General features: G+C 27.3%; 3 protein-coding genes across 6 annotated transcripts; 1 reads left to right on the top strand and 2 right to left on the bottom strand.

Annotated features, from left to right (window-relative positions):
• The first annotated feature begins 1,587 nt into the window (after positions 1–1,587).
• On the top strand, positions 1,588–2,694 carry LOC105257501 (biogenesis of lysosome-related organelles complex 1 subunit 4). The gene is made up of 4 exons (XM_011268156.3): positions 1,588–1,919; positions 1,999–2,070; positions 2,147–2,368; positions 2,549–2,694. Exons 1-4 carry the CDS (start codon positions 1,836–1,838, stop codon positions 2,642–2,644), a joined length of 474 nt encoding a protein of 157 aa, XP_011266458.1. The 5' UTR covers positions 1,588–1,835; the 3' UTR covers positions 2,645–2,694.
• A 408-nt stretch (positions 2,695–3,102) lies between these two features.
• LOC105257502 (thrombospondin-2-like) lies at positions 3,103–6,704 on the bottom strand. 2 transcript variants are annotated; one of them, XM_025407726.1, is made up of 4 exons: positions 6,264–6,704; positions 5,868–6,120; positions 5,431–5,635; positions 4,542–4,716 (listed from the first exon to the last, which is right to left on the bottom strand). In XM_025407726.1, exons 1-3 carry the CDS (start codon positions 6,354–6,356, stop codon positions 5,442–5,444), a joined length of 540 nt encoding a protein of 179 aa, XP_025263511.1. In that variant the 5' UTR covers positions 6,357–6,704; the 3' UTR covers positions 4,542–4,716; positions 5,431–5,441. The 2 variants fall into 2 exon arrangements, with proteins under 2 accessions (XP_025263512.1, XP_025263511.1); XM_025407727.1 differs by lacking the exons at positions 5,868–6,120; positions 6,264–6,704 and adding an exon at positions 3,103–3,288 and having other exon boundaries at positions 4,543–4,716; positions 5,431–5,507.
• A 1,134-nt stretch (positions 6,705–7,838) lies between these two features.
• LOC105257503 (transcription initiation factor TFIID subunit 11) lies at positions 7,839–11,286 on the bottom strand. 3 transcript variants are annotated; one of them, XM_025407728.1, is made up of 6 exons: positions 11,266–11,286; positions 8,908–9,055; positions 8,547–8,815; positions 8,382–8,469; positions 8,184–8,280; positions 7,839–8,067 (listed from the first exon to the last, which is right to left on the bottom strand). In XM_025407728.1, exons 2-6 carry the CDS (start codon positions 9,049–9,051, stop codon positions 7,934–7,936), a joined length of 732 nt encoding a protein of 243 aa, XP_025263513.1. In that variant the 5' UTR covers positions 9,052–9,055; positions 11,266–11,286; the 3' UTR covers positions 7,839–7,933. The 3 variants fall into 3 exon arrangements, with proteins under 3 accessions (XP_025263513.1, XP_011266461.1, XP_011266462.1); XM_011268159.2 differs by lacking the exon at positions 11,266–11,286 and adding an exon at positions 9,418–9,518; XM_011268160.2 differs by lacking the exon at positions 11,266–11,286 and adding an exon at positions 9,499–9,518.
• Between the last annotated feature and the right edge of the window lie 275 nt (positions 11,287–11,561).

Below are 11,561 nucleotides of genomic sequence, written 5' to 3'. Positions count from 1 at the left end.
ATTTCGCTGTATTTTTCATCAAATATAAAGATTACGGACTTATCTAATTCCAAATAAATTTAGCGTTCTAATTCCAAATAATTTAATGTCTTAATATTTTATATAATATTTAATATATAATATTAAAACCTTATAATATTTTATAATATTAAAACTATCCAAATTATACATAATAATTATACATAATAATCTTACATAATAATCTTACATCTTACATTATTACATAATAATCTTGAATAATTGCATATACTTTACAATAACATTTATTTTTACTATAATAATAATGTAATTACTGTAATGATAGTCATTTTTTACTGTAAAGAGGAAAACAGCAATAATTATATAAATTCTAATTATAGTTTGAATAAACAAATTTATATGATATCCAATAATAATAATTCTATATAATATTAGCTGACATAATGACAACATATATATAATATAATCATTACAATTATTAAATATTAATTAAGAGATTGAGGATATTATTACAATTATAAATTTATTTTTTTATAATATAAATTTATGCGTAATTTATAAATATTTTAATAGATTTTATTTAAAAATATAATTAAATAGCAAAATTTTATTTATCTTTCAAATTATTTATTATATTTAAACATTATCGAAGTAAAACAGAAACTTTAATCTCTTTTAGTTATTATAAAAAAAAATTAGAAAGAAATTTCTTTTATGTTATATTCTGATGATATATTTGTCTCTTTTATGATGTAAGACATAATACTTAATATTTTACTATTTCGAATCTTTGATTTCTATGTTGCGTAAATATACAATATATAATAGTCCAATTACTATGATACTTCGTTGCAGTTTGCTAACTAATTGTTCATAATTACATAAATGCACAATATTATAGCATAAATAAATCATCCAAAGGTTAAAATTATTATATGATCAAATTACACACGCATACACCCACACGTTTGTCATTTTTAATATAATTTAATAATTTTAAGTGAATATGAGCAATTATTATTGGATGTTAGAAATATCATTCTTTAAATAACATTTAGCGTTCAGGCGAAATTCAAAGTAAATATTTCGAATCAAATACATTTCTTAAAGTTATACTTGCAATATATTTATTTTGTTATGCTGATAAGGATTATTTAAACGGAATTTTATTAATTTTATATATACATATATACATATACGTATATATATATATATATATATATATATATATATATATATAATATTTTTAATAGATATACATATGTTTTATTTTCATTAATTTTTATATAGAAGTTCAAATAATACACTTACCAAGATAATTTTTTCTTATTAATTTTCACAACTTGATGTTAGTTAATATTAATTTTAATCGCTGAGATAACTTTTTTTAGCTTTTTATACACATATACGTACGTATAAATAAATTATTATAAATCGTTATAAATCATTATAAACTAAAATGATATTTAGTTTTTAATTCACATGCATACGTTTTAATTATTTACACGTTTTAGCTCCAAAGCATTGTAAATTCGTCGCCTATATAATAAATTTAAAATTTCGCGCGCAATAAATCTTAGTAACGGCGCACACGCAGTATGCATCATTACTGACGTTTGACGTTTGAGTCTGCGATGACAATAAAGAGAAAATATGTACGAGTTTTCAGATTAATGAATTGCCTTCGCGATCACGATTTAATATTTTACTTACATTGAATGATATATCAGAACCGGGACATGTTTAATATTTTTTAATACGATAACAAATCGTTTTATACATACGTTTTAAACTTATATGTTTTTAACCTATAATATACATACTTTTTGTGTATTTAATTGCGTATTATTAGTAAAATGTCATCTTCTCATACGACAGAATTGACTGAACAATTAGTTAAAGATTATGCGAATTATGCCAAAGTGGATTGGGACAATCAGGCGAGTGTATCATCTGTTTCTTGCTGTTTAAATAATTTTTTGTGATTATTTATTTTAATTAAATAATACGGGCTTGCAGATGAAAAATTTCCGTGACATTGTTGAAGATACATTGATTCGACTAGAGGAGTTTCAATCAATTGTTACAATGGTTAGGAAATATTCAGATAGAATACAAAACAACTTGGTAACTACAATTCATATTTTTTTAAACATCTTATTCTAAGGTGGAGAATGGCAGTACAGAGTGCATACAGCAGCATCTCCCAAAATTGCAACACATGAAAGATGGTATGGCGAGTCTTTGTAAAAGAATAGATGCATTGGAACATGTCGTCGCAATGGCCAATATAAATTTAAGTTCGTTAGAAGCTGCTGTAGACAAAGCAGAAGCTGAATTAGGCGTATCAGATAGATTATTTGGGATACTAAACCCTTTATCATTCTTTGTAAGTATCATTTAGAGAATATTTTTTGTGTAATATATATTTTAAATTATTAAATAATTAAAAATTATGTACCTTTTACACATATATAAAACTTACTATATGCTTTTTTCATATATTAAAATTATATAATAATTCTTGAAATGAAAAAAAATACTTGAATTTGATTTTTTAACATTTCAGAAAAAAACAACTCAAGAACCTGTAGTGTCAAATGCAACACCAATGTATAAATCACCAGTAATTTACAGGTCTGATGACTATTTTCAAAGAGAATAAAATACATGTACATATGAATAGAAAGTTTGAGAATCATATATAATATATCTAATAATTCAGATTAAATTCAAAAAATAAACTTAAGTAAATTAATGATATTTAAATATAACTGTGAAACAAAGTTAAAGTTGTTTGAATAAATTTGATTTTTATTTTTGTGTCATGTATTAACGGTTTGTCATAGGAATAATAGCTATTTAATTGAAAACATTTTATATGTGTGTCTGTTTTTTATCATCAATATAATCATATATAATATATTATACAATTTCAATTTTCATATTTCTAGATTATAAAGAGATGCTATAAAAAGATTATTTAATTTCTCTTTTTTAAATTTTCTAAAAATGCATCCCAATTCTGTTATGTCTTGTATAAAATATTACATGCAATTTTTAGAAATAAGAATATATTTGTTTTTATTGATAACATTATATATATACTATTATCCTTAGAGTGTCTATGCAAAATATTTTAACATGCTGCGGAAGTGCAAGTTTTTAATTGAGCTTTCTTTTCGCCTAAAGAACAACTTCCACTTATGCAATGTCTCCATCTCATAATTTTTCCTATTCCACAAGTGACGCTGCATGTGGACCAATTGCCCCATTGATCCCATATTTTTGGTTCTCTGTCGTTTTTTCCTGTCGACATAATTTTTCGTACTTATGATTTCATTTGTATAATATGTAGATCAAATTTTAATGACTAAATTAAGATTAATGAAATATCTTTTTATATAAGTTATAAATTGATAAAAAAATTTATGAAAATTTTTTTGTGTGCGAAATGTTATCAAGAAAAATTATTATTATACAGTTTTTAATTTATAAAAAACTTTATACTTTTTTTACAAAATTTCAACTATGAACAGTGTATGGAAGTTTCCATTACATGCTGTTCATGCATGGCGATAACTTTCACTCGTTTGTTCTCCAATGGGAGGGCTAGGTTAAAAATTAAAAGAAAACATTTCAACGCTTCCTATAGAATTTACGTTCACTTAAATTTTATTATACGTCCTTTCACTGGTTGTGCTTCAATATAGGTCAAATCAAATTTTATCATCTAGACGTTTTAATAAAATATTGCCTCCTTAAATAAAAATAAATGAAAAAAAGAAAAGAGAAAATTATACGAAAAGTCATGAAAAGAATTTTTGCAGTTAATATTGGCAAGAATCTATTCATAAAAATTGCAGAAAAGAAGAAACATTATAGCCAAACATTATAGCATTATAGCCAAGCAGACCACAAATTTCCAGCTCAAATGTTTATATACATTTCGATGATCGGTTTTGTGAGAAGGTAAATCTCGAACCGGTCTTGGAGAAAGCTATCATTAAGCATATACGATTTGTGGTACCTTGCAGTACCTTGTCTTCTCATGCTTATTCTTATTTATTTACTATCTCTTGTGTTACATAATTATAATCGTACTAAATTATAATCTGTCACATATTAATAATTAATCATCAACTCATTCGTTAAGCTCCTTTCATTTGATATTACATAATTACAGCAAATATCAAGAGGTAAAATATTAGTGTTTCGATAAAATATTGTACTTATAGCTTAAAAATAAAATATTGTACTTATAGTACATATAGCTAAAAGTGAAAATTGTTTGGACTATTTAAATTTTATATTATATATACATAATATAAAATTTAACATTGATAAATATATACATACAGATAAATAATAATTTACTGCAGTTATATAAACATTTTCCATGAAATATATATATATATATATATATATATATATATATATAATCCCTTATTTTTATAATTATATATATTATACATTTATTAATTATATTTATACATTTATTAATTATATTTTTTCCTATCGATGTACATGTACAATTTTATCTGTGCAATTGATATTATTTACCTGCTCGTTTTATCTGTTTTGGAATGTCGTTATCTTCGTCCTGGATATAGTGATTTATATTATAATTTTTATGTCGCGGTCTCAATTTGACCTCCAGTTTATTTTTGATATTACTTTCTAATGTATTAATATTTGATGATATTTTGCCAATTTCCAGAGTGACTTCCTTGAATACTAAAAAAAATTTCATTATAAAAGAATGACAATAAGATATGTTTTCAACATATAAATATATCTCAGCAGTGTGTTACCCATAAAAAGTAAAAATATAATAAAATGAGTTGAAATTAATCGAATTCTATTCATATTAATGTAATTTTTTGTATTCAATTTTGTAATCAATTTTATTGTGTTATCATATCAAAGTTTGCTTCATATTATTTTATTTAATCCGTACATAATAATCTGAAGTTTTCAACGAATAAAAAGCCATCGAGAGAGAAAGAGAGAGAAAGAGAATTGTTATGTTATTAAATATATACTGTTGTTATAAAATTATAATTCTCTCTCTTCTTCAATATCTTATTAATCTATTTAAATATATATATATATATATATATATATATATTTATATTAAAAAAAAAAATATATATATATATATTTTTTTTAATATTCCAATGTTTCAAATATACATCAAATATACTAAGCACATACAAAATATATATATACACCTTTCAAATTTGCTTTAAAATACATATTTTAATTCCGATATCACTAAATGCAATTTTTGAAAAATTTTTGAAAAATAATTGAAAATATCGAAAAAATATCTACAAATAGCAACAATATGAGATTAGCTTATGAGGATCTTTTATCCGTTCATAACATTTTTAAGATTATTAATATAATTTTTGTACAACAATATATGTTGGGTAAATTATTATTCACCTTCACACATATCAAGGTTTTATTCCGAGCCAGCCAAAAAAATTTTTAGTTCCGCAATCCTTGAGACGACAACTTTTTAATTGAGCCTTCTTGAGACCTTTGATGCAATATTCAGACAAACAATGACGCCAACGAACTTGTCGTCCTTGTCCGCAAGTCACGCTGCACGCACTCCAATTATTCCAATTGTCCCACATTTCTGAGTCTACGACAAATGGAAAAAAATAGAGTTTGTCGTTTTTCAGATTACCTTACTCCGATCTTATGTAAACAATGAATTAAAATGTGAATCGATCGGAATTCAGCTTCTGAAGTTATATTAATTTAAAAAATTCAACTTCGCAAAAATAAATATTTTTCCTCTCATTTTCGACTTTACTTTTTAATTTTTTTTTTCGAAAATATGTTATCGCTTAAATAAGCGTGTCTCATCTCACCCTTATCTTTATTATCTGTCGGTTCGATGTCCCTTGCAATATCGCGTTTCCACTTCGTTGATTCTCTTGTCGCGATAATTTCTCGTTGCATCTCGTTAGATTTATGATGTCTCGTGGGCCGTGCATAAAAATTTCCCTCGTAACTGAGTAACTTTCGCTGGTACATTCCACTAGTATTCGTGCGAGAACATAGATGCGAATTTCTCTTTGTATTTTTGCAATGATATTGTTTCGGTAACTTTTCAATTTTTATCTAAAGAATGAGACATTAGATAAAAATAAAAAATGTACATATGCGACGTAAAATATAAATAGAAATCGAAATCTCTTTCTTAAAATTGCAATATTAGATTAAAATTCGCATAAATTTTTAAATTTCATTCCTATTTCGCGAACCTGCTCAGAGTTATTTGCCGTAAATCGGATGGGACGCTGACATAATCGCGAATAAATGTCAAAATAATAACTCCGTTTATTGCTGAAACACATCAAACTATTGAATAAATCATATTGACAAGTATTCTAGTGAGATGAGAATATTTATTCCTCTTTTATGACGCGACCGAGAAATTGATTTCTGCGGTATGCAAAACAAGATGTTCATTCCTTGCAATCATCCATGGAAAGGGTGAAGAATTTACAAGTTTATTACAATGTGCTTTGCATATAGTAATGTGCACGGATAATAGCTTTTTAATGACGTATAACCTCGCAATTTTACCTTTGAGATTCATTATTCAAATCAGTAACTGATAAAATTACGTTCTTTTTCGGTAAGTCAATCGCAACTGTTTTTATGATATAGAGTTTTGAAAAGCTGTATACTTCATAAATGACGCATCCGAAATAAATATTACACAATAATATTAATGTGAATAAAAAATATTTGCATATCATATTTTGAATTCTCGCACAATTATGTATGTGTGAACACATATATATATATGACTCTATAACAATTTTGCCTAAATTCACAATATGAATATTTTAAATAAAATATGTCTTTCATAATCAAATAAAAATCAGAGCTAGATAAATATTTTTGCAAATATGAAGAAAAAATAGATTTTCAAATCAAGCCATTTTTGCATAATGCTATTGTATTCTTCTCTTTGTTTTTATTTCTAAAAACTTTGTTAGATTGTTCAAGTTTTATCATAATATTACAATTTAATCACTATTTTTAGAATAATATATTGACAAATATTTTCACATACACAATTGCTATTGTTTCTGAGACTTTAAGAAGATATATATATATTTTGTTATATATATTTTGATATATATTGTTGTATATATTAAATTATAATAATTAAATCTGAATATTTTAACAAAATTTATATAAAGTAGAATATTAATAATCTTGTGATAAGAACAAATGGTAACAAAAATATAAATTACATAAATTTGTATTAAAATTATATTATATAAATTATAAATTGCAAGTAATTCATATATATCTGTTGTAATTTATTAATATTTACCATATAAATAAAAATATAAATAAGTATCATCAAAATGTATATTATACTTGTAATATATATTTCCGTATGAATCTATATATTATATTTAGATCGGAGATGTATGTAGTTCTGAGTAAAATATTTTTCTATTATATCTGTTTTATATACTTTGGTGATTTACAACTGTTGTGTGATTTTCAATTTACAATTATTATATCAGAAGGATTTGTTAATAGTATAAAAATATACATTCAGTTTATATTCTAATTTAAATATGAAAGCACAAATTAGCTGTCAATAAAATATATATGCCTATAAAATATTAAAAATTTAATATACTAATCGAGAATATAAACAGCCCAGACAGCATACATAAAGACGACTTAAAGACTTTTTTGTGCTGTCTGGAAGTATATTTCGAATATATAAACAAATTCTAAAGTAATTCTGCAAATATATACAGAAAATAATAGTAGTTTTACAAGAGATGTAAAAAATTTTGATTTCTTACTAATTATATAATTTTTACAAGTTTGCAAATTTCAATATTGACAGATTTCTTGATAAAAAGCATTTTACTAACATACCATAAATGTAAACTAATTATAGTCTAAAAAAAGCTTTATACGCCCGGCCATTCGGTATTTGACCTTGTAGCCTTAATCTGCGAACAGCTTCTCTCAAATGTTTCGGTTGTAATGGGCCAGTTTCATTTTGAGTCTCCATAACATCTAAAGCTGTAGTTAGAAGAATATATAATATAATATCAAATCCTAATAATTAAAAAAAAAAAAATATATATATATATATATATATATATATATATATATATATTACATAAGAAAGTCTATACCTTCTTCAACAATTTCGCCAACAAATACTTTAGCAATTCCTGACATAGCTATGACAACATTCTGAGATACTGAACAACCTGTTATGGTTTGCATAATCTGGAAAAAAATGTTTATTATCAGAACTAAATGCATAAACTTTTAAAAAAATGAAAAATAATTATTTTTATAAATAATAACTAAAGCTAAAAGTGCAGTACCCTTTTTATAGCTGCTTTTGGAAATGCTGATCGCCTATACATCTCATATCTGTCCAACTGATCTTCAGTAAAATTAGATACTAATACCCTATAAAAATAAAATGTGGTTATTAATATTTCCAAAGCAATATAAATATCAAATATACTTTTAAAAATTATATATACTGCATCTTCTCTCGTTCTTCTTCCTCTAGCTCTTTCTTGCTTTTTTCTTTACTTTCCCTCCTTTCTTTTGTGTTGACTAGATTTGCACGAGGTAACATGATATCATTACCAAATATATCTTCCGCAATCTGCTCTTCCTTTACATTAAGTTTCTGTTTTTCAACTTCTTCAATTTGTTCTGTCACAATTGGGCATATAGAATTTGATCCTGTATTTTCATTCTCCTCTGTATCCGATTGCGACTGAGAACTCATTGCATCAGATTCTGTCTAGAATATATAAGATTAATTAATTTATTTAAAGATACATTTAAATATATATAAATACTGAAGAAACTGAATTTTTTCAATCGTATTTATACTTTGACTTGTGCACTATCGACATCCATAACTTCAGTATCTTTAGATCCTGAGTTTTGTGAAGGACTATTTTTATCATCTTTGTCCTCGATATCATTATGCTCACTTTCATCTCCAGAATCTTCCTTCCCAAAGATATTATCCATTATTCTAATTTTAAAAAAATATATATAATTAGGAATATTAATGTTCTAATACACACATATTAAGAACATGTTAATAAATGACATTTTATTAATCAACAATATTATATAGTATTTTAATATACTTCTCTAATTAAAATTTTGTATATCTTTATTAATATGAAACATTATTTCGTAATTTAATAGTATATATTGCAATATATAATCAAAAGTATAAACGTTTTACAAATTACTTGAAAAAATCGATAGCAAAATAAATTACTCCGATATCGTTTTTAGGTTACTTTTAATATTTACATTAAACGTAATAAAAATACAAAATTTTAATGCAATATATATAAATTCATTATGATGAGACAGTAAAATGACCTTTCTGTCACTAATATTAATTATGCTACAATATATTTTTAAGCGGGAAACAATATATTGACAATAAACATTTGACAATACACGATATGGACACGCGACCACCAGTGATTGTACAGAATATAGAATATAGATCGTTGTTTAATTTCTATACTTCACTTCGGCTGTGTTCGTATCACATTCGTTTAATTCGTTGAAAGCGATTGACCAATCGGAGCAAAGATTTATTTTTTCTCGATAAATCTCGAATTGCGACCAATCACGAATCAGGTAAATATTCTCAGTCAAAGTTGTGTCGCTATTATTCTTCATTCTCATTGAAAAATAAACTTTGTAAAAATCTCAATCATTAATTTATGAAGATATATTAATTCAATAAATAGCGTGAAAATTCTCGTAATTTATTTAAATAAATCTATGCATATTTTTGTTTTTTTCTCACCTACATATACAAGGTGTATCTTAAAAAGTTCCTACGAAGCAAATAGCGTTATTCCTGATTAGAAACCGAGTCGAAAAGTCATGAACCAGTTTTTTTCTATAATGCTTAATAAAACAGTAATTAATGATTAAAGTCGCGTCAATAAAAAGACAAATTTCCTTGTTATCAACATATCAAGATTTGGATAAGCAAAAAAATAAACTGTTTTGTGTTAATTTTTAAACAATTCATCTTTTCAGAAATCTTTTTAATACTTAAACCTGATTATTTAATGAATCTTGGAAAAAAATGGTTCAAGACTTTTCGACTCGATTTTTAATCAGGATGAATAATAACGCTATTTGCTTAGTGGGAGCTTTTTAAGATACACCCTGTATATTCTAAAACGATCATCCCTATAAGCACTCAATATTCTTAGGATATTGTATAAATATTATTAACTGTTAATAATCTTTATACAACATTTTAGGAATATTGTGTCTTATAGGAATACGTTCCTTCGCATACACTTTATCTATATTATTTATATTTGATACTTTATCTATATTATATATATTTAACATCGTTTCAAATATGTAATTAAATTTCCAATATAATTGTATAAAATTCATATTTTTTTCATATTATGAATATTCAAAAACAGCTGAACCGAGCTCTGAAATCTAAGCACGCTCGTTACGTCGCGACATTACCGACTATCGATCATATCTATTCCTTATATATCAGGGGGTCCATTTAGGATAATATTACATTTGTCGTACGACAAATTTTTTAAGCACACTGACTGGCTGCAGAATAGAAAATTTTTAAAGATTCAAAAAATGATTATCCCGCAACCAATCAATGTGCTTAAAAAATTTGTCGTACGACAAATGTAATATTAGCTTTAGAGCTCGGATAATCGAGAACTCTGCCTCGAGCCGCGCGAATCTCCCGTAACACCTGAATATCGATGACGAAACACGGCGGGTCGCGTTAGTTCCGAGAGTCGCCGCGCGGTGGCGCTGGCAAGCCGCGGCGAGAGACAGACAGGCGACGGTGTCGCGCGACGCCGCGAGTATTTGTCAATATTCCGCTCGGGATTTTCGGCGTTCTGCGTGTCGGGCGCGCATGCAACGCGCCGCGTAAACGCACGTATATCCGCGCGGTTCGCGTTTCACGCAGGAGGTCGTCGTGCGCTTTTCGCGTCTCGCGTCTGTTGCCGACCGGGTGCTTCTCGGCGGGCGGGCCTCTCACCTCCAACGAACGGGTGGTCGCCGTCGAACGAACGAACGAACGAACGAACGAACGAACGAACGAACGAACGAGCGCAACGCGACAGGACGGGACGTTGCGAACCTGGCCGAGCGAACGAGTTCGGGAGTGCGCGTATAGTAGTGTAGTAAGTTGTAGTAGTAGTAGTACGATACCTGTGTGCAACCGTTCACGCGAGTGACGATATCCCCGCCGTCCCGGGGGGAGGCTCGCACGAGATACAGTGACGTATCTGGCGGATAATACGCGCGGAGCAGCAGCCAGGAGCGGTGATCGCGATACCTAGGTCCAGCCACGGAGCGTCCTTCTGCCCACGAATGTGGTCCGCGACCGGGCATTAAGATGTGAGTACATTTGCTTTTGTGGTGTCGAGTCTTTCTCCCTCTCTCTCTCTCTCTCGCACGCGAGTTATGGCGAGCGGTAGCCTTACGAGGGAAAGGGTTTCGTCGAC

The sequence above is a fragment of the Camponotus floridanus genome, unplaced genomic scaffold (assembly GCF_003227725.1).
Source record: "Camponotus floridanus strain SB8 unplaced genomic scaffold, Cflo_v7.5 scaffold185, whole genome shotgun sequence".
Lineage (NCBI taxonomy): Eukaryota > Metazoa > Arthropoda > Insecta > Hymenoptera > Formicidae > Camponotus > Camponotus floridanus.
This window is presented reverse-complemented; position numbering and strand designations above follow the sequence as displayed.

What these genes read in the sequence shown, in the direction of transcription:
- LOC105257502 (XM_025407726.1), bottom strand. Translation starts at nt 6,356, where the DNA reads ATGTGTTTCAGCAATAAACGGAGTTATTATTTTGACATTTATTCGCGA. An exon ending in CGGCAAATAACTCTGAGCAG is followed by an intron (nt 6,121 to 6,263) that starts GTTCGCGAAATA and finishes CTCATTCTTTAG; the next exon opens with ATAAAAATTGAAAAGTTACC. An exon ending in GACAGATAATAAAGATAAGG is followed by an intron (nt 5,636 to 5,867) that starts GTGAGATGAGAC and finishes CATTTGTCGTAG; the next exon opens with ACTCAGAAATGTGGGACAAT.
- LOC105257503 (XM_025407728.1), bottom strand. Translation starts at nt 9,051, where the DNA reads ATGGATAATATCTTTGGGAAGGAAGATTCTGGAGATGAAAGTGAGCAT. An exon ending in TCGATAGTGCACAAGTCAAA is followed by an intron (nt 8,816 to 8,907) that starts GTATAAATACGA and finishes TATATATTCTAG; the next exon opens with ACAGAATCTGATGCAATGAG. An exon ending in TGGCGAAATTGTTGAAGAAG is followed by an intron (nt 8,068 to 8,183) that starts GTATAGACTTTC and finishes TTCTAACTACAG; the next exon opens with CTTTAGATGTTATGGAGACT.
- LOC105257501 (XM_011268156.3), top strand. Translation starts at nt 1,836, where the DNA reads ATGTCATCTTCTCATACGACAGAATTGACTGAACAATTAGTTAAAGAT. An exon ending in TTCAATCAATTGTTACAATG is followed by an intron (nt 2,071 to 2,146) that starts GTTAGGAAATAT and finishes TCTTATTCTAAG; the next exon opens with GTGGAGAATGGCAGTACAGA. An exon ending in TAAACCCTTTATCATTCTTT is followed by an intron (nt 2,369 to 2,548) that starts GTAAGTATCATT and finishes TTAACATTTCAG; the next exon opens with AAAAAAACAACTCAAGAACC.